General features: G+C 46.4%; 1 protein-coding gene across 2 annotated transcripts in view; it reads right to left on the bottom strand.

The window, feature by feature from the left end:
* Positions 1-27,109, bottom strand: part of CLIP2 (CAP-Gly domain containing linker protein 2) — a 110,188-nt gene that overhangs the window by 24,069 nt on the left and 59,010 nt on the right. For both annotated transcript variants that reach the window (XM_067537887.1, XM_067537888.1), the window contains exons 6-10: positions 18,589-18,713; positions 10,375-10,588; positions 9,080-9,277; positions 7,584-7,687; positions 4,020-4,080 (exon numbers count right to left, since the gene is read on the bottom strand). In XM_067537887.1, coding sequence (XP_067393988.1) covers positions 4,020-4,080; positions 7,584-7,687; positions 9,080-9,277; positions 10,375-10,588; positions 18,589-18,713 — 702 coding nt within the window. The remainder of the gene's footprint in view (positions 1-4,019; positions 4,081-7,583; positions 7,688-9,079; positions 9,278-10,374; positions 10,589-18,588; positions 18,714-27,109) is intronic.

Genomic DNA, 27,109 nt, shown 5'->3' with positions numbered 1-27,109 from the left:
TAGACCAGACTAAATTCTGAGCTCCACACAACTCAAAATTCAGATCCAAATTTTATGGCTCAGGTCCAATTTTAACCCTAAGTACTTCCCACAAACGATGAGCTATAAGAATAGCTGATTTCTCACTAATAAATACATGAGCTATCACATGAATTCCAGCAGATGAGCACAGCAGTTTCTCCTAAGGATTTTAAGGTTCCCGATTACAAGATCATCATCTGTTATAAATAGACTTTAGCTCTTTCTTGCATTTGCCTCCCATTTTCCAAAGGTTTAAAGCTCTAGCAACATCATGCTGGCTAGCAATGGGCCTGGATCGAAGCGACACTGACTTTTGGGAGATGTTCTAAGCCAAACTTCTCAGCTCCTCCCTACATCTACCAGGGAACAAAAAAAAAAAAAAAAAAAAAATTGCAGATCCAAATATCTCCAAATTAGAGAATTCCAAATCTGGATAGAGCTTTGTGGCTTGTTCCTGTCTTTATGCCTATGCATATTCGGGCAGAGACCTCTAGACTCCACTGACATGCTGGGCTAGGAGTTCTAGAGAAACAAAACGAGAAGATGATCATTAGAGAGCATCCTTCTTCAGTGGGAATGACTGACACGCACTGCGTGACAATCCGATTTACAGCACCCCAATACTCAACACACACTTTACTAGCTATTGTTCGTTACTTAGGACATTAACCTTCTAATCTCTAGGACCATCAGAGAAGCTAATACATAGAGAAAAATCTAATCTGGTGGTTCTTGCGGTCCCTGTCCTCCGAGTATAAAGGAGACCTAGCTAGACAGCTCTGCAGCTTTCACAGCTGCTAAAATTGCAGCCACAGACTGCAGGTCGCCAAAAGAACATAGCTAACCTGCACAGAGCTGAACCTAGTCTTGCCACCCCCTTTGATAAAGCATCTGACCTAGCTCACACTCTTCAATAAAGCCTGTTACCGGATAGTCCAGTTGAATGAATGTTCAGGAAACAGCTATGCTTGCTCATTTGCAGAGAGGGATTCGACCGTATGTGGCCGCAGTAATCCTCTCACAAAGGGATGTGCTGGAATGTCACTTCTGTGCTCGAACGCAGCTGGCTGTGAACTCACCCATTTGTTTTATAAGCTGGCCTACACAGATGCCATCAGCAACATCTACATCACTGAGTGTCTCAGCATTTGGGGTGGATCAGGCTCTATTTAAAAACCCAACACTACTGTTACTTACATGCCATAGGCACTGAATCTAGTGCTTCAGCCTGCTTGGGCAGCAGAGATGCTGAGTTCAGGAGTAATTTCAGATTACTTCCTTCCCAAGCACAGAGGACCAAGATACCGTTGAGATGACGCTCTAGGCTCCACGAGGAGGTGATGGCATTTTGCTACCTTAGAGCCTCCTGTTGCTGGATTGTGCAAGGACCTGTAAACGGCCTTTTATGAAGAATGAATGCTGGACTCTCCTGAAGGACAAGTGTTGCAATCACAGCTCCCCAAAGACAGTCAGTGGGGTAAAGAATGTAGAAAAGTTGGGGTGGGGCAACCGGCAATGAGTTATGGGGCTTTTTTACCTCTAGGGGTATGTTTACACTGCGATGAAAAACCTGCAACTGGCCCATTCCAACTGACCTGGGCATGCAGGGCTTGGGCTAGGAGGCTGTTTAGTTGCGGTGTAGACATTCAGGCTCAGGCTGGAGCCTGTGCTCTTGGTTCCTGTGAGGTGAAAGGGTCCCAGAGCTCAGGCTGCAATTTGCGTCTGAACGTCTGCACCGCAACTAAACAGCCCCTTAGGCTAAGCCCCGCGAGCCGGAGTCAGCTGGCATGGCCCAGCCATGGGTTTTTAATTGCAGTGTAGACATACGCCAGGTGGCTAATTCAAAGCTGAACCAGGATGGTAACAACTGAGAGTGGCAACCACTGGATGGCTCTGTGATAACTTTAAATGAAATGAGCTAGTGGGGTCAGTGCAATTCCCAGGGAACACATGTTCAGATAACAAAAAAAGCCCTGTGGCAAGAATTTTCAGAAGCCCCTACATGATCAAGGAGCACAAGTCCCACTGACTTTCAATGGGGCTTTTGTTTAAGTCATTTAAGTGCTTTTGAAAATCTCAAACACCATCACATTCAGTCCTTTACGCTCTGTCTTCGCTGCAGTCATTAACTCGGACGATCGGCATCTGGGTTAGCCTAGCTGGCGTGTGCGCAGCCCCACTGCAAAGCCCTGCCTGAGTGACCTTGCTCTCACTGGCACAGCACATCACTAGGACTCCTGGGGGCACACGTGATTCTCTGCCATTGAATTGTGGGCGGAACTCCTCTGTCCTTCTGGGTGCATAGGGGAACTGTGGGAAGGCAAGGGAGGACAAACAGTATTCGAGTGGTTCAGCCTGCATCCTCTCTGCAAAGTGCGTGGGTCACCGGCCTGAGTGAAAACCTCACTTGGGCTTTAGCCTATAGCCCCAGCTGGGCCAGGTAGCCTGGGCTGACAGCACCAAACTTGGGTAAGAGAGTCTGATGTGTAAATGGAGGGTGGGGGTTGAGGGGGGGTTAGGAGCAACACTTGAGTAAGATCCGAAATTAACTTTGCAGTAAAGACCTACTTCTAGGGGTCATTCTCAGGAGAGAAACCAAAGACTGAATGAGCCACAGCAAATGAATTACTTTGTTGCTCCCGGAGGTGATTTCCACCAGGCACAGATGGAGAAGCTGGACACTGATAGGAAGCTCCACACAGGGGTGTGTAAAAGATAAAACATGTCCTGTGCAGTCCGCAAGTTCTGAGCTCTGTTTTGTTTTTCTTACTCACAATTGCTTCATCTGCCGAATAACCCATCTGTACATCATCTAATAATAGCCTTTCCCAGGAACCAAATATGACGGAAGCACTCGGCCCTTGACAGCCTGTCATCTTGTGAAAATGAAAAAAAAACACCTTTCAAAAGCCGCGTTTCATTGCAATTATCCCCTGGCTGGCTTTAAACGCGGAATGGAGGGGTTCTGTAGGCACCGCTCACTGCACTAGAAAAGCTTTAGTACAGCTCTCCACGCAATATTGATTTGCGCTTTCCAATCCCCTCCTCCCCCCCATTATGCTGCTCTGTCTTCTCCTCCCAGTCAACAGCAGAGATTTATTCTTAAGGGTGGCCAAAGCAGTTATGTTTCTCTAATGTCCAGCAAAACACACTGCACTCCTGGAGCTGCCTCGTTCGAGGCCTTTTATCAATTTCCTGCTGAGCTACTGCTCGCTGGATCAGCTCACTCTACTTGCCTGGCTCACTTCATTAGCCTAATTCTAGAGCCTAGGGAAAGGGGAGATTTTGGATGCTGCTTTGTCTTTATGGAAAGACTGGTCTTCCTTACTTCTCCTGCAAGGGGAACCTTGCCTGAACTGAAACCTGAGACAGGAGGTCTCCCAATACCAAGCTCATTTGCACAAAGTTGGCTGCAGTGCCATTGTAAAGAACTCTTCTCTTTCCAAAAAGAAAAGGCATTGCAATGTCAAACCACAACTTCCTGTGCTTGGGAGAGGAAGACTCCACAGAAAAGTCCTGGAGGCTGAAGGACTATGTAAGTGTGTGTGTGTGGCATTGTACCCAGAAGGAAGCTGGAATATAGCTGCTCTCCCATAATAATGAGAGAAGGAGCAGGGACAGTGGTTGTAGAGTGGAAAAACAGATGTTAGAATGCATTAATCCACACCATTTAATTAACATGGGTGTTTAATATTCTTAGGACAAGTCAAGTTTAAAAACCATGCAAGCTGGTCATGATTATCCCTAAGTGGATCTCTACCTTAAGTGGATCTCTGGGAATAACAATGACCAGCTAAAACATTGTGGGGAATTTTTCACAGTCCAGTCTATAATATTCATTGTCAATGCCTTTCTGCAATGAGTAATCAGTCAGCCCCGCACAGCGATTACTAACACATCCTGGTCACAGAGCTGGGCAAAAGGCAGCAGAAATGGTCAAAGGAAAGTTCCCAATGCAGTTGCAGACAATACATTAGAGCGGGTGTGCTGTGAATTACCTCCAGATCGCCCTTTGTAATGGATTCTTCCTCCACTCGGAACTGCAGGTCCTCCACTTTCCTGTGGGGGGAAAAAAGGCCAAAATCAGTAATGACAGGATTAACATTTTATCACGAAGCTGCTGTGCTGCCCCAAAAAGGCCCCTGCAGAACAAAAGGATGAGAGGAATGGGATATGGATAAATCATACGTGCAAATAACTCAGCAAAAGCGAGGCACTCCCTGTGGAACTCTGATACACTGGGGAAGGCAGCTAGTGTAACTCCTGCAAAGCAGATACTCCTCTTATTGCAACGTTCCCCCAGTGCGCCTGGCTGCTATACAGCTCCATTTGGATACTGAAGGAGTAGGCTTTTGACTTTAATCCACTGGCACCGTGAGACTGAATAGGGTTTTTCTGCCCGCTATTCACTGATGCATTTTGCAGGCAAGCACTGGGAAACTCCAGTGTCAAGGCCCAAAGGGTTCATTGCAGGATATTCACAGACGATCAGGGCTTTTCCCTTCAGGGCTGACTATGGGCAGTGTTTCATGTTCCCATGTCGTGGAAATGATGAACCAGGCTGGAAGAAAAATCTTCACAAGAGACAAATGTTGTACAGATATATATTATACAAACACAAACACACACACCTCCAGTACAAAAATAAAACCCACTAACGACACAATTGTAATTCAATCTTCCTGGTAAATTCAACCTTCTTTGTTCTTTTAGTTGATTTTTTTAAAACAATAAACTTGTGCCGTGGATGTTGCACTGGGAACTAGCAGTAAGGACTCAGTGATTCCCTGACATGGATAAAAATAGTTCTGTAAATATGCATATCAAACTTTAAAAAACAAGCTTTCTTGTCTAAACCTCTTCTAATTAGAGGAGGCATCTGTTGTTGCTTAGGCAAGAACTCAGCTATCTGGGGTTAAATAATCTCCTGCTTCTTGTAGCTTGAGAAAAGGGAGCTGGGAAAAAGTGGGAGCCCTGTGCATGAAGGAACTTCTTCAGAAGGGGCATCTTTCAAATAAAAAGGAAGAGGGAGTTACTAGTTCCCTTTTAATTATTAAACACACAGCACAGGGAAATGTCTTTATACTCCCACCCTCAGCAGAAGGCTTTTTGTAAATGGAGTCCTTGGATCACTTGGCTGACTAGAGCAGATCTTCATTTGCAGTGAATTCTCAGCAATGCTAGCACATGTACTTGGAAGGTGCTGCCTGTAGGATCTGAGATTGGGGGAAAGCACATGTGAGAGGGTAAAGGTACAGGGATGCTACCTGATGCTTGGGAAACAAGGTTTAACTCCAACTCAGTTTTCTCCTCCCCACCCACAGATGTCTTGAAGATTATCACCTTGCAAAACAGGGTGAGGATGGAAATGTCTTTGGGGAAGATCGGATCCCACAACCAGAGTTATAGGGCTAGGATGAACCCCATGCTGGGGAGTGTTTCTCTTTACTTTCTGATGACATAATATTAAAAATGCAAAAAATAAGTTAACACTGACATTGCAGGGAAGGCTGTGCTGACTGCCCCTGAATTTTATTTTGAAATGCTTCAATCCCACCACTTTAAAGCATTAACTTAGAGCCAGAAATGACTCCCATCATTGTCAGGGCACGATCCAGAAGCGATTCACCATTCATTCTCCTTTCGGTGTTCTCTCCCTGTTAACGCTCTCTGTGACGATTCTCCAGCCACACTGTCCCCCAAAGGGTTCATCTTGTAATGATTTGTCTCCAGAAACATCCTGGAGGAGACAAAGATGCTGGCAACAAAATACAGTGTTCTGCTGTATCTCTTTGCGCTTTTCTTCTTTGCAAATCATCCTGCCCCTCCCCTTCTCTCGGTAGATGGTTCTCAAAGCCCTGCAGCATCGAGTTGCTATTAGAAATATTGGCAGGTCTTGCCCCTTGTCTCTTGCCAAGCTCAAGAAACTAGCTAATTCTCAGAGCCACTTCTCATGAACCTGCAGCACCAGAAGGTTTCCCATTTCCACATAACTCTGCAACGGAACTGGTGTGTGCACCCTTTCACACATCGTCTCGGTGCAGGACCACTGACAGCCTCACCACCAAGCATCTCAAGGAAGACACCCCCTTCCCCATATTGACCTATTGAAAAAAAATCAAACCAACATAGTCCACGCAGCGCTCCATTGGATAATCTCATTACGCAGGGGTGCGCTGTTCTGTTCGGTTTACTGGATCTCAGACAGCACACCCTCCATTGGTTCTTCTTCCAAAGATACTTGGTGGGCTAAAAGTCTCCTTGAATGCTTTTCTCCATCAGGCTAATACCTCTGCTGCCCATCCCCAGCCCACATAAGGGCTCTGGTAACAGCAGCACTCTGGGTACGGCAGAGCGACGCCCTTTAGTGCACTATTATTATTATTAATCCTTTTGCTGCTGCTTTCCACTTCATCCTGAGTCCAGCCAGAGAATCCGCCAGTTCTCTGAAGTGCTGGTGTCCCACTGAATATTGTATAGTGTCATCTTGGGAACGCTGGCACTTCAGAGCTGATAGCCGCAAGAGGCGGCTCAGAGCAGGCACTGTTTGCCTTAAGTACCACACATATTAGACAGCAACAAAGTGGTTCTAATCACACTAGTCCTTTTGGACAAGGACCAGAACTACTGTTCTTCTAAGTGTGAAGCGTCCCATGTCCTTACCTGTCCAGGAAAGAGACTGGCCATGAATAAATGTAGGCTGGGAATTAGAATAAGGTTTGTAACCATCATAAGCATGAGGTTCTGGAACAGCCTCCCAATACGAGTAGTGTGGGGAAAAACAACCCAACTAGTTTTAAAATGGAGCTTGATACATTTATGAATGGGATTATATGCCAGGATGACTGCGAAAGCCAGAAACTGAACTTAATGACCCAGTAGCGCCCTTCCAGTGCTATCTTCCTAGCTGACTTTTTTTTTTTTTTTTAAAGATTCCTTTAAATTCAGAGCAACAATTGAGCAGATTTGGCTGAGTACACTTAATACAGGAAGAGAAATGCACAGGTGTTCTGGATGCAACAGTGGGATACAAGTAAGGGTCCCATTTCAAGTTTCCTCTAAACATTGCTAGGCAAAGGAGCGGGGAACTCTAGCTTACAACCACCATCATTCTATGGATATTAGCCTTAGCATTTCAGTCACCTTACTGGATAATCCTCATTAGACAGAAGGACTGAACGGGTTTGATATATTAACTACAGTAATCTGGACATGACTTTCCATTGCCAGCTATTTTCACTCCCATTATTCATGCGTTTCCCAGGTCTGCACACCACCTACTCACTGCCTATGCAAAGAGCAGCTCCACCGCCAGCCAAAGCCCAGCACATTTTACGTGCATTGAAATCAGTGAGCTAAGCAGCTCCTGGAGTCCATGATATGTTCTGCACAAGACAGTCTGTGGATGAAAAGCACTACGCAAGAGCTAGGTATCCTCATCGAATTCAAAGAAAATGCACCAACGAAATACCATGGCCTCTCCCCACATCTTCCAACGTACCACGCTCTGCTATTTTTACAATGCTTCCTATTCCCATCCCATTCCCCCTTTACTCCATTACCTTTTTTCCTCTTCCAGTTGGTTCAGCAGCTCCACTTTTTCCTTCTGCACCCCGTCTACCAGGCTCCGTGCTCGCTGGAGATTTGCCTCCGCCTCTGTGACATACTGTAACGAAAAGAAATCCCACCCCGCACAGAGCCAGTTACATTTGCAATACACAGTCGTTAAAAATGTAACAGGGGACCGAACTGGATAACTGAGGGGTTTGGTAAGTGATCTTTATGGATGTTTTCCTCTCTATGAGCCAGATTTTCCAGAGAGCTCAGCATACAGGTGTCATAAGAGGAGGAGTCTGCTGGGTAGTGTGCCTTTTTGAAAACCTCACTCCTGAGCACCTGAAATCTGGCCCAGAGCTCTTTTGAAAATCACCAGATCAAACCCAGCCCAGGTTGGCAGTAACTAGAGCTGGGTGAACTATTTGGAGTGAACCATTTAGCCCTTTTTTCTGCTCCCCAGCTAGCCATGAAGAGATGGATTTTTATTAATCAGTTTGTTACTGGCAATTATTTAATGAACACTTTATGCAAACAGATTTCGAACTGTGTGGACTGTTTGCTAATTTCTACTAGGTCTCTGACTGGCATGTGATTGGACATCTATGGCATGTGGTATCGTTTCTGCTTCCTGAGTGGACAATGGACGTTTTATAAACCTGAATAGCCAGTGCCCAAAGTAGAGCAAACACCCCTGCCCACATGTGAATAAGAGTTTATGCATTTACAGTCATTTCCTACATACAATTTCATGTGACCAAAACACCATGTGCACAAATGTGTGTGAAAAAGGGGAGTGAACATGATTAACTTTTTGCAGATGTCCCTGCACAATTTTCTGACTCAACCCAGTGCCCGAATGCTACCCCCAGCTGGGGGCTATTCGCTGACTTCTATGAAATAAGTTCAATACCTGGTGGCATTGCAAGAAACGCTGCAATCCAATCCCTGGTTAGCAGCCTTAGCAGACAGGCCATGGAATGAATGGCCCAAGGAAAATGAATTCCCCTTTCACCAGCAGATTATCTCCTGCCACTCCAGTGTTCACCACTATTGATCAGGCATTAGAGAGAAGTTTATGGGAATAGTGTGTGCTCTGTCTCTGCATGCTTCCCAGACTGAATGTGGAGATAGCAGAGTAGGTAGCAAACATCAGTGATGAGAGAACCGCCGGTTGTAACTTTTAGGCAGCTGTATGGCTGCTTTGTGAGTTAAGGCAACACAAAATCGCCTAAGTTGGGACCAAGAATCTAGAACCCGATACAGGTACCGCAGTGCAACCCCACGGACTGGACACAGTTATACCGATATAAAATATCACTGTCTTCCACCAGCACCAAATCCACATGGTGGGATTCTCTCTCTCTACTGGCAAGTTGTAGGGGTCTCAATGGCCTGGGCTGAGCTGCAAATATGCAATTGGCCTACCAGCAGCTGAACCTAAAGCGAAGGGTGTCTGAGACAATACAAGGGTTTTTGACCCTGCCCTTGCCACGTGCTTCACCTGCTCATGCTGGGCCTTCAGGATGGCAATTTCCTTTTCCACCTCGCAGATGTGGCTGGTGGCTTTGGCAACCTCCGCTCTCTCCAGATCTCGCTCTGCCAGCAGCTGCTCGATGTGCTGCTGCTTTTCCTTCAGTGCCTCCTGCAGCGCGGTGGTGCCAGAGATCTTCCGGGCATATCGAGAGGAGGTCTCAGTCAGCTAGAGAGAAGAGTTAAGATGTGAAGGGTCTGTAGCTGTGCTCTTGCTCCCTGCCAATCACACGAGCAACTTTCACCATCCAAACGGAGCCAATGCACGCACACAGGGCCCTTTTGGAGCTGGGGTGCCGCTCATCCACTGATCCATTAGCCCACAGACCCTGGCTGTCTGGAGCTGGGAGTTCATCTCCTAGCCGGAAAGGGGGGGGGGGGGGGTGCCCAGGCAGAAGGAGATTGCAGCTCAATGTCCTGCGGACTGGATAGCTCTTCTGTGCAGTGACAGGAAGGGAGTTCTCCAGGGACAGGGCTGAGGGTGTCTGACAGGTGCAGGGAAGATCACAATCTATTCTTTAAAGAACAACGGTTTTCTCTTCACAAAGATGTTTTATTTATGCAGCCGCTGAAGAAGCCCAAAACGAAGTGAGCTTTGCTGCAAAGGGCTGTTCTCCCCTGGACGGCGAGTATGGGAAAATTGGATCCACTCCCTGTGGCGGACACTTGTTTGTCCTTCTCTACTAAAGCCTATATGATAGTTGTCAATACTGAACGCCCTGTATGTTTTATAGCTAGAGTGTTTAATGATAATATGTTGCATTCCCGCAGTGCCTGCTTTTTCAAGGGAACCCCAAGGCATTATACACACAATACACAGAAATTCTTCCCCACAACAACAAAATACAGCCACTTCTGAAGCTGGAAGGAAGCAGCTGTTAAATACAACAGTGCAATGCTGTGCAACCATTTAGGACAGGAAATGAGAAGTATTGCAACCTAGATGGCATTTTAGGGAGACAGAATATCATTACCCAGAGTGAAATTTGGACGTGATGACATCACGGTTAGTGCCCCTGCAAATAGTGTCACAGGATCTTTTATGACCACAAATTCTGAGGGGGTCTGTTATTGCTCCATCTAAGGGGGAGGGAATCTAAGATTACTCACAGTCTCCCCGGCACTACCCATTTCTCAGCTGACTGTGCAGTAGGAGCTGCACCAATACACCTGCTGAAATGTTCAATACCAGCCCTACCACTTTGCAGAGTCAGAGCATGAGGGATCTAGGTCCAAATTGCACAGTCCATGAAAAGGTTCGCTCACCAATCCACTCCGGCTGGGTCTGCCACCAACAGAGGATGCCACGGAGCTGACAGAGCTGATGGAGGAGCTACTGGGGCTGTGAGTTAAGGCGGACACACCCATTGCCATCCGTTTGCTCTTCTTTGCTTTAGCAGGGCTGGTGGACGGGAACCCAATCCGGATCACCTTGTGAATGGGAGCAAAGAGGCCAAATTTGGGGGGGCACTGAAAATACCTGGAGCAGGAGAAAGAGAGAATGTCAGAAAAGGTCTGGCGGTTCCACTTATACAACCCTCCGCAATGGGCAACACCCAGAGCCAGGAGTCTAAGTAAGAATTTCCATCCTCCGGGAAATATTCTATGGCCTGTGATCATAGTTCAGAGACGATGAATCAGGAATTACAGGGGGATTTAATAGTCCCCTCGCCAACATTGCAGCCAGATGTGGTTCCATGGGCAGAACAGGTTAGAGCGTTCCCCTTTTTTTGGTGTTTTGCGGGGGAGTCAAGGGCCCACTTTGGAACGATAGGCTTTGGCCAAGTCTAGGTTTGCTTAAGTAAAATAAATGCCTTCACAAGAGCAAATATATCCAAAAGTAAAACATAAACCCCATTTGCGGTGACATACATATTAATTACATTATATTACCTTTTTAATGTCAGTGAAACTAGGGTGGGGGGGTTGTTGTGTTTTTTATTTTAAACATTCATCCTAGAGTGTTTTTAAGCCTGATGCTGCTTTAAGCAAATCAGTAATGATTTTAGTTCAAACAGGAATTATTATGGGGAAGGTCTATGGCCTGGTTATGCAGATCAGACTAGATCACAGTGGTCCCTTCTGGATTTGAAATCTACGAATCTGTGAAAGCGACATTAGCCAGCTGGATTTCACTGTGCACACAGAGTGAGTGAGTGAGGAAAAAAAAAAACAACCAAGCATCATAGCTGATGGGAACCATGGTAGGGGGCCAGTTCTCACTTATACTGAGGCCCCTTATACCACCTTGACAGTGCAAAAGAGCCTTAAGGTGACGCTAAATTAAATTCACACCCACATTAAGGTCCCTTTGCACTTCCAAAGCAGTGGAAATGAGAATAGGCCTTTGAATTTTATCATCCTCCCAGAGCAATGTAGGGTTTTATTAGTCACACAGGAACAGGAAAGACATTTTGATTTTACTACAGTCTTTTTAACCAGATAATGCAACCTTAAAAAAAGGGAAGAAATGAAAGATGAGTGCTGTGGAGACTTGGTTAACTTGGGCAGGTGTAAGTGACACCATCCACAACTCCATTTTCTGCTTGCTACATCACTCCAGTTCAGCACTGTTAGGTGATAGTGGTTTGCCATATGGGGAGGTAGGAGGAGGAGGAGAAGCGAGATGACGACATCTTTTAAGAACGAGATAGAGGTGACCTTCCTTCAGTGTGCCCCCAAGAGCCGAGTGACATACAGGATCCCAGATGTGTGTGTCAAAAAATACCCTCACTACCCACGTTGTCATCAGGGAAAGGCAACATCTGTCAACCACCAGCTTGCCTTTCCCCTGCTCCCAATGCCCCACAGCTGCTTATTCAGAATTGAACCAAACCCAGAACAAAGAACTATTTGGTTTCAGTGCACAGCAAATGGTAGCATATTGGACTGGGCCTACAAAATAATTTCCCTGCCGCTGCTTCAAACTTAACCCAACTCCAATCCACAGAGATCACATCACAAAACAATCCAAGGCATCCTGCACGCTTAGCCCTGTAGCTCAATCACAGTCGGCGTGTTTCAGTAAGGGGCACTGTGCACAGATCAGGACAGGCTCATTGCATAAATGACCAGGGAGAGCATTGTTTCTAAAGGGTTACATAGTCAGCGAATATTGGAACAGCTACCGGTGATACGTAGCATCTTTTGCCTCTAAGAACTCCAGTTGACACCATCTCTTGTGGAAACGTCCACACGTCTTCCAGATCAGCACGAGTTAATCTCCAGAAGCCTGACCCACAAGCCATTTGAAATCAATGGGAGTCTTTCCCTCGACTTCTATAGGCTTTGGACCAGACCCAAGAGCAGAGCACGGGGGACAGGGGCACCCCCATATTTTCCCTGAGGTGCTCACTCCGGTAAGCACGAGACAACTGCAGTTCATGGATTAGCAGTTTGGATTCAGATTCTTGTGCACTGTGCTGAGCTGGCAGAGAGCTGGGGGATTCTACAAGGCCCATCTGGTAGTCAGGGCCAGTGCCAAGATTGCACGTGTATAAACACCAAGAGAGCATGTGCCTCCCTTCCTTCTGCTAACAAACAAAAACCCCGTCAGGTGCTCTTCAGCCTGGCTTAGAGTGAGGCAGCATTGCAGAGGTACATCCGATGGGAGGAACGAATCTGAGCCACAAGCAACATGGGGACTCCTGCATCAAAGGAGAAAGGGAGATCTCCCAAAAACAGGACAAGGAGAGAAATCAACTTGTTAACTTCCTGTAATGGGGCATACTGGTGCTTTAAGAGTAGAGGGGGCCAAAAGACCCCATTCCAGGGAGATGGAATGAACAAAGGCCCAGGAAATGCCCTGATAGAAGAAAAGAGGAAGCAGTAATTAAGAGTTGGATGGGGGGAAACCTCAGGACACTGTTCCTTTAAGGGCCTGGGATCAAGAGCCCTGTAGTGCAGGGGAGGGTTCCCCTCTCTTCCAGCCAATCGGGAAGAGCTCACTATGGAAGGGCAGTATATAGACTGCCTTCACCCTCAGACCAGGGGAGACACTGGAAAGAGAAGGAAGCCAGAGCTGGAAGACTAAACTGTGGGGAGGGACAGCTATGAGAAGTGACCCCGTGAAGAGCAGGCTCTGATAGGGGAGAAGCAGAAGAGCCAGAGAGAAGTGCCAACCTTTGGATTCCCATGATGGACTTTACTGGCGGGACTGGTTGGCAATGTTTGTGAGCACTAAAGGTGTCCTAAGGGTGGTAGGACTTACTTACAAGAAAGGCTGTGGGGAGTCTGTAAGGGGCCCTGAAAAGGGAGAACAGAGGGAGGCTGCTGCTGCTGGCCACAGGAGGGACTGCTCAGGAAGTGACAGCCCTATTACACTTCCAAACCAAAACACCAGGAGAGAAAACTCCGTGCAGAAGGGGTGTGTGTCTCATCACCAACTCTCCAGGTGGTGCTACCGAAGGCAAGGAGAAGATAAAGGAAAAGAAAAGACATGAAGATTTTGATGAAGACAAACAAAGAAGGAAATACTAAAACAAGAGCCTCAAGGAAGTCAAGGGGACCAGCAAGTTCAGGTGCAATCCCATTTCTGCGGTTACTTCAAGTCTGGAAGCAGGACATGGGCTGATCCTGCTGCTGGCAAGAGATTAAGGTAAGTCGGCACTTGGGGGCCCCCTTTCGCTGACATGAGTGCCAACAACCCACATTGCCAGAAACTTGGGGCCTCTGTGGAGCACAGGTTGATCTGCTCAAGCCATGCTTATGCTGTCACCAGTCTGCAGTAGCTCAGAAAGTAAAACCAGACAACCTCTGCGTGTCACATGCTCTGGTCTCAGCGTAGTGACCAGCACAGACAATACCGTCTGGTATGGGAGTCATCTGCTAACGGTGAAAATGAACCACTGGCAAGAAACGATGGAGCAAAATCTATCCAATATGAACTTAAAACAGTTACTAATTAATAACAATTAATATACAAGACCAATACGGCTACTCATATTAACCAACATTCAAATGGTAAGTTTTAGCTTTACTGACACAGGCGTGGGCTTTCTCCAGATGTGAGCAGCTGTTTCAAAATCGCCTTCCATTTGTGAAATGGCATGTAAATGCTGGCAGCAGCATGTGCTGTCACAGGCCGTTTCCGTGTACATGGAAGCCTGTAGAACAGCCCGTTCTCCATCCAGAGGAGAAAATGATTCATTTGCAAGCATCTGTTCCAGCCCAGGCTTTTCAAAACAACTATTTAAAATCAAAAACAAAAAAACCCCAAACCCCACTACTTGTCCCTTCTGCTGCTGCTATGCAGGCCCTGAGCCTTGGAAAAGAGCACGGCTTAGGGCTGAGCTCACTGCGGATTGGGGAACCAAGGAGGAAAAGCAGTGTGGCTTCTGCAAACTAGCCAAAACCCTGCGATGCATGGGAGGGCTGGTAATAGGATACAGAGCCCACCATCACTCGTCTGCTAGCTCGGTTTGGGTCCAGATTGGTAGTGACTGCAAGTTAAAGGATGTCTGACGTGTAAGGGGTTGCAGCTAGAACACTGTCTTTCTCCACAGATCATTAATAATAATACCCACTCTTATGGAGCGCTTTTCCCCAGTAGATATCAGAGAACGTCACAAGCAGGTCAGTAACATTATCCTCCCTTCACAAATGGGGAAACAAGCACAGAAAGGTGAAGTGACTTGAAACTAGGGCCTTTGGCATCCAACACAGGGACTTCTGCCCCTGGAGCTAACAGAGTGCATCCCTTCACTGGCAGCACTAGTAGGCTCTTCATCCTCATTAAGGAAGGAGTGCACTGGAAAAAAGAAAACAAGGGAAACTATGAAAATTGTTCATGGGGAATCTTTTTGAAGTCAACAAAAATCAACCTGTCAGTGTTCTGGGTACGGTATTTTTGATATGCTCCATGTCCAAGGTGAAAATCATCCACCAAAATTGGAGTGATTTGGAAACGCAGCTGAGATGAGAGAGATGGAAATAAGAGTCTCAGTAAATGTAACCGGGGGTGGAAAAGATCAGCATGTAAAGACAAATACAAAGAAACGCTGGTGAATTAATGGAATATCTGTTTGCTTCATGGGTGGGAAAATAATGGACCAGATAGACCAGTACAAATGGGAAGTAGCTCCAGTGAAGTCAATGGGCTTACACCAGTGCAAAGGCTGGTGTAAGACAGAGGAGAATCAGGCACAGTGTAACAATACTCTGCCATTCCATAGTGCTGAACACTACATTCTCAGCCTTGTGCTGCAGCTTCCATCTGAGAATTGCTTTATGAATACTCGGCTTGATTCGTTGGTATGCGCCCTGCAGCCCGCACAGCAGCCGGGGCAGTGTTGTCAGTGTGGGTATTCATCCCCAGTGCAAGGCAGTGGGTGGGATTGCCACTGCCCTTTGCCAGGGGAGAACAACTTTAAACTCTGTGCACCACCCGGGTGCACCAGCCCTGCCTTTCCCCCCGGATAGCCGGGGCCACTCCTGTCATGTCTCCTGTAACAGCCCTGGAGTTTCATCCCTGACCTTGCAACACTTGGAGCTGTGTCAAAATTATCCCGTTCTGAATCTTTCACAGCTGTCACCCCGGCTTTACCACTCAGGTGAGGCAGTCACAGCAAAGTGCCAGGCACCAAGCACCCTTTGCTCACCCTGATGGCACCCACCAGGCATTTCCACTGACTTCTCATCTCCCCAGAGTGCCACTCACTCAGGTTTCACTCTTCTTGCAGTGGCAGGTTTCAAAAGGTAGGAACACTACCCCTTCATCCCCCTCCCCTAACACTTGCTGTCCCCAACGCCCAGGGAGAACCGTCTCCTTTGGAGACAACTGTGTGACATGCATGGAGCCAGCGCGAACCCAGAACCCACTAGAAAACAGCGTAATTTGCATGGTCTGTGTCAGCCCTGCTAACACATCACTCAAAGACCAAGAGCAGTTCTCCCAGCAATGGCATGAAAAACAAACCAAGGTGAGAGACTGGGTGGTCACTAGATGGCAACAGTTAGCAAAGCCAAAGCGTGCGTTATTCCCCCCTTGCTTGTGTCCCAGGACTCTGGGATTTTGATGGGACAAGCACAGGGCATTAAAAACGATTCCATGGCAGGCTGGCGTTGGGAGGGAGTCTGACAGGGGCTGAATGCTGGCACAGTGGATCCTTTGTGGTCCAGCAGCAAAACGAAAGCACGCGTGTTTCAGCAAGATGCCTTTCCTCCAAAGGCTCCATTGGGCCTCTCACAGCACCCGCCAGCTTTAACAGCTCACCACTAGAAGATGGTAACGTACAGAAAATCAGCGGGGGTCAGGCTCAGGCTACAAGGGTCAATTGAGACAACGCTGCCAAACCTGCAGTCCGAACACGGAAGGGAGGGAGACCCACTCCAACAGGCACCGGTTGAATTGTTAGCAGGAGGTTTGCTGCTGGTGTGCTAGTGCTGGATGGGGTGCTACATCGAACTGCTTCAGAGGTCTGTGGTTTGCTTGAGTTCCAGGAGACCTGCCTCTTTAGAGTGGCACGGTACAGATTGTCCCCTCCCTCGCTCTCTCCTTCCTCTTGTTTGAACTGAAAAACTCCACCCATTAGCCCCTTAATTCACTCCTATTACCCATTCCCCACCGTGGGGCTGAACTGCCCCACACCTGACAGCGCGGCACAGGGTTTGGGGCAAATGACAGAGAGGAAAGTGTTGCAGCCAGGAGACCTCACTCCATGGCTTTGCCAGGGGTCTCCTACTTACCTGAACTCTGATCCCAGCATGATGCTCTTAAAGAAGAAAGGTCAACTCCTGCTCATAGTAATGCTGGCCTGCCGACGAGCAGGAGGCTGGGTGCAGAGCCACGTTTCTCTTACAAATGGGTGGGAAGTGCTGGCAGAGACAGTACTGGATCCCAGTAGCAGAGTCCTGGAGCCCTAAGCTCAGCACACCCACCTTGTTTTCTCCTCTTTACCTTCTACATCCACAGAGAAAACAAGTTACTCTGGGGGAGTTCTGAAGAGAAAACCTGCAACCACTTTATAATTGAGTGATGGAGAGCAGGACCCTGGATTCATTCCATAGCTCATCCTACAGCATCCTCCCTTGCTTTCTCTCCCTTGCCTCGGGACCTCAGGGACTCTCTGCTTCCCATCATTTGCTGGTTTACTGAGATGCCGTCATGGGATTATACAGAGCCATTCCTATTTCAAATAAAAACTCATGGTCAGCAGGCACCTAGGCTGTCAGACAGTGAAGGACGCTGCTGCAGAAACTGGGACCTGTCGAGTAATTGTCAGTTCCATTCTATTTTTGAAGTTACACTCTGACCTCTGCCATCGCTGGGTTTCCTGAGGAAGCCCTGAAGCAATAATAATGTTACATGATATTGCTGCTATCCCTAGTATCCTTTTTACTAACCAGAGCCACACCATCTTTGGTCACTTATTTACAGCCGTAAATATAGCGAGATCAAGACTCTGCAAAGATTCATAGGACTCTGCAGAACTCCTGAAAAGTGAGAGTGAACACAAGGGATGGATGAACCATTCTGGACACCATGAGAACCCACCCAACCCTTGACCTTTAAAATGACTGAGAACTTTCCCTACTCCTATTCCCATTAATGGACCTGCTGAAGGATCTTGAGAGTCTTTGCCAACTGTATTTCTACAAGAGTCAAGCATGAGTTGCAGAACTCAGATCCGAGCTTCAGGGTAACTCAAGATCTTAGGTTTTGGGTCACAGCTTCCAGCATGAACATAAACGTGATCTGCAAGTCTCATCAGATTTCCTACCCAGTTTTGCAGACCCAGAAGTTCAAGATATAGATTGGAAGAGCACACTGCTTTTCTGGTGTTTACCCAATCCAAAACTGGTCCTTTTGGCTTTCACAGCTTTGCCCTTCACATGCAGACATGTGGCTGCTGTAGAAGACACTGAATGGATTCAGGCGTTGGCAAGTTCAGTCTGCAAACAGATGTCACCCTTCGGGATCACTACAAGCCTGGAGCAATAACTTAATTAATTGTTCATTCAGGGCTCATTAAGAGCTTCGCATCCAGAAAGTAGAGATGCCCAGCATGTTGAGAAGATCTCACGTCCTTACCACGTAGCAAGCTGAACGGGTGAGTTATACATAGAATAGGGAAAAGGAAGGATTTATGATGTAAACATATGGTGATGAGTGGTCTTAATAAAGTCCCAGAATCACAGAAACCAGAAGTGGGGGGAAAAGCCAACAATGGATCTGTTTTCTAAAACAAACAACCAAACAAACTTTCTCTAAAAACTTTTCAAAAGTTTTAAAATACGCCAGTGATGGGACTTCCACCACTTCCCTGGGGAAACTATTTCACGTCAAAAGGCCTTGCAGTCAAAATATTTCCCTCCCCTCTACCCCCTGCCAATAGACAGCCTAGATGTCCCCTGCTTAAATTCATAGCATAGGTTCTAGCTCTGCCTCCTTGGGCCACCCTAAGCAGCTGGTTTTTGGAGTCCACATTACATTGGTAAGCGTCAGACCCCAAGTTGGAGCATGGTGAGTGCATACAGTACCTTGTACCAGCGACTGCCCCATCATTCTTCCCTAGGGGCTCGTCCAGTTCCACTCCACACCACTCTCCTTTGGCAAAATCTGTCTCTCCCACATAGCGCACAACTCCCGTTTTCGTCCCGCCAACCTGTTGGTTATCAAAACGCTGGAGGTTAGAAGCAGAAGCACCAGTACTAAATCGAGGGCACACAGGGCGGGGAGGCTGGGAGGATAAGGAATGGGATGCAGAAGAAAAAAAAGTTTGCAACATAGCCCTGCTCTGCCACGGTTACAAAGCATGGATCAAGTTCAGACACTTTCTGTTCCCGGCATCCTCCAGCAATGAAAAGGTTCCTCTAAACCTGACGAAGAATTTCCTCACTCCCCATCGCCTGGGAAGAAAGTGCTAAGGCAGAGGTAATCAAATCTCACGTTTCAGAGTGTCAGCTAATTGCAGCAGACGTCACAAAGGGACTTTCTGCCCTCAGGCACAGCTTGCTGCTTGGATCACAGGTGGCTGGGTTTGGTTTTCAGCCTCCCTCTAAAATGGCATGTGCCGAGCAACAACAGAGGCAGGATATCAGATAAAATGGATGATTGGTCCAGTCCAGCATGACACATATTTTATTCCTAGGCCTGGCCTGCACTCACAAGGTTTGCCAATATAGCTATGCATCAAATCTCATAGTGGAGATGCAGCTTATAATCGACAAAAAAGTCCTACTGCCGGTATAGCTTCAACGAGTTCCCGGACTGAAATAAGCTATGCCAGCAAAAGGACTTCTTTGCTGGTTTAACTGCATCTACAGTAGGGCTTTTGTTATTTCAGCAAAACAAAATCAATCAATCAATCATACCCCCAATTGACATGGCTAAGCCGGCAAAGCTTTAGACCAGGCCTCAGAAAGAATAAAAGATACACAATTACCCCCTTGCACTGCCTGTGCCAGGCATGAGACAGCACGATGCTCTACACGTTTTGCGTACTGCTAATAAAAGTGTGTGCTTGACTGAACAGCCATAGTGCATCAGCTGGTATCTTTCTTCACACTAGACGCCCCTAAAGGTTTGCTGAGCTCTCTCCGTTCTGAGAAGAATAGCTCATATAGAGATACCGACCTTACGTACAATTCAAAACTGTAAACTGCAAATAGGTTTCATCGTGATTAAAGATTCCAGGTAGCTTTCAGAAGGTAATAATGAAATAACAACACCAACACCTATTCTTATATAGCATTTTCCATCAGGTAAGCTGTTTGACGAATAGCTCAGTTCCAAAACAGAATGGTTACTGCAGTTGCCTTGTTTCCAAGAAGAATAAGAAATGCGACATCATGAAACTAATGCTAGAATTTTTTTAATTTTGCTGATGAATGAACATCAAATGACTGGTTTTGTTGCTGGGGTTTTTCCAATTAGCTCTTTTTATACTGAACTTTCTGTAAACTGGTGACAAAGTTATCCTAAGCAGTAAGACCATGCCAGCTTCCTCAAACATGATCTCATTTATGCAGATTTTTGGAAGGGTCGCAGGGGTGGGCTACAGACTTACGGGCTCTTTGGTAGGCAAAGCAGTGAATGTTTTTTAAATTGCTGATTTAAGCAGGATTTTTCCACAATGAGCCTAGGTAAGGGCGATCTAATTCAGTTCTGATTGGACCAGGCTGCATGGCTCCAAGGTAGGCATCGTATCTGATTTGTCCAAAGAGCCTGGAAGGAGGTACAGCAAGGCCGAGAAAGTAAAGTTTGCAAACTATAAAACTCAAGGGTAAGGCCGAGAAGTCTCACCTTTTGGGTCCACCAGCCGCCTGAGGAAAGACTGACTTTCCAGACTCTCCAAGACTGATCACCTTGGAGAGAGAGTCACGACATCAACAAATAGGCCACTATGGCCTCCGATCAGTCTCTCCCTGTCCCCAAAAGAGGCCCACTAGCAAGAAGCACTGTATCAATGGATCATCACCCTCTGGCTACTTGACTGCAGATTCAGCCCGTACACTACGAGAGTCCAGATGGCTGCCAGAGCTGAAGCGTTTGCAACCCCTGTTATCTTAAGTATCTTAGTTTCTATTTTTATTCTCTGGAAGACGTCCCAGCCTTTTTATTTTTAGGGGTGAAAGTGAAAGTGTGGCATTGTGCATGTATGAGCACCCATGAAGTCCATACAGAGGAGGCACCCAGGAAGCCTTATAATTAATTCTGAGTTTGTGGTCCAGACTTTAGATAATAATTCAATTTCAGCATTAAATGTACTTAACCATTCAAGCTATATATTTGATTGACTTTAGTAAAATTCTTTATTTAGGATTTATAATCCAATGGACGTCCACCTTTTTAGACTGCATCTTAGAATTTATTAGGATTGATTATTGAGGGTATTAATCTGAAGATTTAATTATAATCCAACACAGACTAATTATTTGATTTGACCTTGATTTGATAGTTGTATTGCTTTACTCTTAATTGGAGTTTAATATTAATATAGCATCTTAGATGTGATTATATATTTTTTGCTTTTATTTTGGTGAAGGGTTTTAATATAATTTATAAAGATATGTGGAGTCACATTTCTTTCAGCAAAGTACATGGGTCCAGAACCTTTGAGGGCCTGGGGTGGATACCAGCTGGTCAATTTAAAAGCCTGACCCTAATTAGTCCTTGCTTCTCACAGTGCTACATTGAGGTCTACTTCCTCTTCTTGGCTTGTCTACACTAGAAAGTCACACTGCTTAGATAGTTAAAGCAGCACAATCCCTAGTGTGGGCACAGTTATACTGGTGCAAAGGTGACTTATACTGGTATAGCTATTCCTGTTTGGGAAGGGGAATAACTGTATTGGTGTAAGACATCTTACACTGATAAAACCATATCCACATCAGGACATTTACTGGTATAACTATTTCTGGGGGGAAAAAGTCAACTCCCCTAACCAAAATAATAATAATCGGTAACATTTTTACTGTACTTAACAGTGACAATAATGCAGAGTTTTCCCCTAAAGTAAGTTTCAATTCTTTTCTTAGCTATTCTGATGTATTCCATACAATACATCACCATCATTCAGGATTATCTTATTCCTTAAATGAGCATAGACACAACTGTCCTGTAGGAGTTGCTAATTTTGGTTGGACGTATTCCTGGAGGTTTCATCACATGACAATCTTTAATTAAAGTTTAATCTTTAATTCTTGGGGTCTCCAGTACAATCCTGGAGGGTTGGCAACCCTACTGTCCCGGACATGTAGCGCTCCCCCAACCCACAAAGGAACCGGGGAACACATCTTTTAGTAAATAATAATGAATAGCTGAGACTGTCCTATTTGCATGATCGCTCTAGAACCAGTTGTTGAACTTCCCATCCCCTGGCAAGCATACGGGAGGGAGGGAGGGGGGGGGGGGGAGAGAGAGAGAGTGTGTGTGGTGAGCCTAGAAAATTAATCTGACTCAGACATGCAGATTTATTCATCCTTGATAAGCTGCTAAAATAAGTATTACCAAAAAAAGCATCAGCTGGCAGGTTGCATCAGTCTATGAGCTGGATGGTTTTATCAAAACGTAGGCAGTCGTTTCCATCAAGCACTCAAACAAGCAAGCAGCTTTATCATCTTGCAACGAGAGAAATAGAGCTGCCCGTGAAAAACAAAGGGAGCAGCAACTGTACAGAGGCAGCAAGAGTGATCCAATGGACAGGGCATAAGAGAAGTACACAGGACTCCTGGGTTCTTTTCCCATCACTGCTACTGGCTTGTCCTGTATCCATGGACAAGTCACTTCAGCTCATGGTGTCTCAATTTCCTCTTCTGTACATGTCTGCTTTTATAAAGTACTCCATAATTTATAGGGGAAAAAAGAGCTAAGTATGAGCTGACTTGAGTATCGCCACTTTAGCCACTAGCAGCAGACTAAAGTCTGGAGGGCAGCTACTGTTGTTATTGTGTAGCAGCATTACCAATCTGGTGAGATGCCCAGTATGCCCTGCTAGTTAAGTCATGGTTACTCTAAGCAGCAAAGGCAAAGTAAATACCACTCCCCACCCCAACTCTGTGGCTATGCTCACATTTAGTGAATCGTCCATAGAACCTGCCACAAATTTCAGAAAATATAAACACTCATTGTGGCCTTTTTAGAAAATGAAAAATTTCACACATAAAAACCTCACTTGGTCTTTTTCCAAAGTTTTATGAATGAAAATTTTAAATTGAGATTTTTAATAAAAAACATTACCATAATCATGATGTAGAAGAAGAAACTTTGATTACTGTTTCAATAAAAATCAACAGTAAAATATTTTGGAAAAAAAGGGTGGAGGGTGTCAGATTTGAACCCTGCAAATGGAAACAGCCATGATTTATTTTTTAATTAATTTATTTATTTTTTGACCAATTGTAGTCCTCCAGGCCTTTCAGCTTCAGGAAAAACCTCCAGGACAAACTGTTTCACCCATCACAACCCATCCCACTCTGACCTGAGAAAGGGACATTTTCAGGATGGACTAAAACTGCCTTTGATCCAAACACCTCTAAACTTGGGAGGAGTTTGACTCCAGACTCACCCTCTCTATCTGCTTAAAAGTCATTCATTAAACAGTATCACCGCAATCCTTTCCCTTATCTTGATGCTCTCTAATCACCTCAGGAGAAAGCATTTAGCTCAAACCCTGTGACAAGGCGAAGCCGGAGAAGTAGATCAATCTTGCAGCTCATTCAAGGAGACGGCAGAGCAAAAGGAAGATGTGTGAAGCCAAAGATACCCACTGTGTCACTTTGAATAAGGAATGCAAAGAAAAATGTAATGCAAGGACAAAAATGGAGTCAAACCAGTAACTCAAGGGCCAATCTTAATCCTTCCAGACACCACCCCACCATCCTCATTAGAATTTCCACCATATTGTTTAAGCAACTTTGGCAGATTAGGACCAGACAATGTTTCAACCCGCCTGCTTCTAGTCTCCTCCCTCTAGTCTTCATTTGCTCTTTTATCCAATTTTCCCTCTGCCTCACCATCTCTCCCCTTAAACCTGCCCCCACATTCACCCCACACCTACAGGCCCACTGCTCAGCACCCACTCTAAGAGCACAGACAGTGCCATCGCTGACAGAAGGCCAATGAAGGGAGATTGCACTGCCTGATTAAAATGTTTTGGTGGCTACTCTACCTATCCCAACTCACTCCCTCTGCTGTCACCCCAAGCACCCTCCAAGGCCACAGAACATTGCTGTCATTTGGAAGGCTGAAGTAGGAATGATAAATGCACCATTGTAACATGTTGACTGTGTGACACCTCTTCCTTTAGAGTGGTTTGTCCACACAGAAGATAAGGGGTCTACTACTACTAGCAGCCAGTGGAATTACTACTTTATCTCAAGCGGTAGAAACCCAGAAACCTGCATTTTAGTGCTAAAGATCCAAGTCTCCATCTCTGCTGAGCACTTGTGGTGGGGAACTATGTTACGCCAGCGTTAAATTACAGAGGGGATTTCTGGCCAATGTATGGGGAATTTTGTTCCAGATGCTACTGACTGCACGTGAAAAAAGCAAAACATGATCTTTGGAGAAAGACACACAAAGGAAAAAGAGTCCAACTGGCTATGTGCTACCTTTCCAATATGCATCTGGAAGATTTGTCTCAGTTTAGCACAAGGTCATTGTCACTCACTGCAGAGTAGCTGGCAGCATAGTTTTAAAGGTGCAATGTGTGTCCTCTCATGTGGTGATGTAGATGCCATTAATAGTTTATTCTTAAAAAAGTTATTCATATCAACCGAGGCATCTGAAAGTCAGGTACTCACTAGAAGATCTCAGAGGAAGCCAGAGCTCACTGTCCAAACCAACAGGGGAGGGTGGGTCAAAGGAATGCACAGCGCCAGAAACACAAGACAGAGAAAATGGATTTTTCCCAGTAAAGCCGTAAAGATTTTTAATCAAACCTCAGAGTCAGGGCTCTCCCCCGATCACCACAACATAACTGGATTTGTACAGATACACATTCCATTAAGGCAGCTGATGCAAGAGGCATCTGCACACATCTCTTGAGCAGCAATGAGAAAATAATCTTTTCAGGATCCAATGCAAGAGGAAACCCTAAAATTATTGCTTCTCCTTATCAGGCTGTCTCTGTTATAAAGGCTGTCCATGTTAATAACACAGTCCTCTCTACTGACGGCCACTTACAGCTCCTCTGTAATGATATATATTGCAAGCAGAACTCTAGTATTTGCCAGTATGCCAGCTAAATGAATGCTTATGAGGGCATGTATGCACACAGAAAAAGCCTCCGAAGAGCTGATGTGACAAGAGGGCAGGAGGATTGGTTTGGGATTTTACTTCCATTCTAGTGATGGCCAATACTTGTTTATGTGACAACAGCAAGAACGCCACATTTGGGATCAGAGAAGGACAATCCTGCACTGGCAGGAGGAAGCTAAACTAAAAGACCTAAGGGGTGAGGTATTCCCGTCTCTCCTGCCTGGGATTCTGTCAATAAACATAACCCTATAAATCGCCATCACACAGAACAATCAGCATCCAAGGAAACTTCCCATCCTCATCTGATATCCAGGGATCTCCTATATCCAGCAAGGGCTCGGAGGTGCTTTGTTTTTGGGCTACACAACATACGGGCTTCAGGCCACTAGTTCTGTAGCAGCCTGGTCCTTGCCTACACTAGAGAGACCAATGGACTGTAAGTGTCTCTCACTCAGCGGAAGGTGTCTCTTGCGTCCATGCATAAATGGGCCACAGCAGATGGCCTTCCAGACAAGAATCAGTGCCATTTCTCTGATAGCTCTATAAGAGGAGTCCTGAGCCCAACTCACTACGATTCAGATGCTTGTACGCCCATGGTAGGCACAACAAGCTGCAGTCAGCTCTGACAGCTATTCCTCCTGGACAGGGGTCAAAGCTGACAGTCCCTTCAGCTGGCCAACCTCATTAGTTCACCTCCTCTTCTCTCATGTTAATGTGTGGTGGGGGCGTAGCCAGAAAGGGAACCACAGCTGTGGGGCATCTGGGGGGAGTGAAGGACGTTCCCATAGGGAGCAGGGAGACACTCTCCACTAGCAAACTCAAGATGATGACTGCTGTCCAAGGTGACAGCCAGCCCGCCTGAATCAGCGCAGGCCACTCTGGTAGGGGGGACGGACGGACGGACACGTTAGCGTTGCTTAAGCTAGCTTGCTAAAAATAGCCATGCAGATGCTACAGCCTGGGCTAGCCACCCACGGACAAGACCACCCAATGCTCCGTGAGTGGCCCATGCTACAACGTCCACAACACACAGCTATTTTTAGCACGCTAGCTCCACCCCGGCCACGAGGCTCAGTCCCAGCTGCCGTGTAGACACAGCCTAAAGGACTTTCAAAATCGTTGCACCTTGTCAACGCTGGCCGAGCAAGCAGTTTTCCTTTAAACCACAGGGAGGTCCGCTTTGGGCCGGAGCGTGTGAGAGAAGAGGGAATGGAGAGGGGTTTACTTGACTCGTCGCTGAGCTCAGAACCCGCAGCACAACTATACTTGTCACGAAGGTTCAAAGAGTTCACGTGAATGAGTTGGGCTGAGGTGACCGAAGATGAAAAGATTTTATTCTTGCAGAGTTAGAAGCAATATTCTCAGTCTCTTTCTCAGCTTCAGTGCAGCTCCCACTCCCTTTGCTGGTATATCAATAATATAACTTGTGGGGCTTCCATGGTACCTTCCATGTCAGGATCTCATTGCCTCATGGACTTACAAGTTAAACTTCACAGTATTATCGTCCCCATTTTCAAATGGGGAAACTGAGCCAGAGAGTGGCTAAATGACTCACACAAGGTCACATAAGTCAGCAGCAGAGCCAGGCACAGAAGGCAGATGTCTTGAATCTCTGTCCCCTCAGGATCCCTGGGCGAAGGTAGGCAGGACTAGGGGCAGGAGCTTGGGACTCCAGAACTGAAGCCAGAGGGCCAGAGCCAGGATCAGAGTCAAGAATCAAGATGAGGGTCAAGTCAGAGTCAGGAGTTAAGCCGAGGGTCAGAGATGGAGGCAGAGTCAGGAATCAGACTGTGAGGGTCAATGCCAGGTATCAGGGTCCATGTTAGGGCTCCAGGGGTTGGTTGGGAGTCAGAATCCACGTCCGAGCTGAGGTCAATCCCAGGAGTTCAGGAGCAGAGCCGCATGTGGCAGCTAGCTAGGAATAACTGCACTTTTGCCGGATAGGCCTGTTACACATCCTGTGCTTTAACCACTAGAGGAGGCTACAGGTTATATGTACTCATATGGGACCAGGAGGGCTCCTACAGAGCCTATCCCGCACGCAGTTCCATACTCACCATCATAGGGCATTCCATGCTCTGAGCAGGCGGGGCGCCAACTTCATGCTCCGAGAGCGCAGGCTCGGAGTTGGGCCCGAGTTCACCCCTCACCTGAGGTTTGGCTTTACTGGCTACTCAAAAATCAACACAAACCTCAACCTAGGCTACTTCCCTGAGCTCAGCAGTCCCTGCAATCCCCTCTAGCACCACTTCTCTGCTACTGCCCTGTCCCAAGGAGAGGCACCCACCCACTTATACT

The sequence above is a fragment of the Emydura macquarii genome, unplaced genomic scaffold (assembly GCF_026122565.2).
Source record: "Emydura macquarii macquarii isolate MOO-44397 ecotype Brisbane River unplaced genomic scaffold, CSIRO-AGI_Emac_v2 contig_450, whole genome shotgun sequence".
NCBI classification, from domain to species: domain Eukaryota; kingdom Metazoa; phylum Chordata; order Testudines; family Chelidae; genus Emydura; species Emydura macquarii.
The sequence above is the reverse complement of the archived record's forward strand: the minus strand, read 5'-3'. Positions and strand labels throughout refer to the sequence as shown.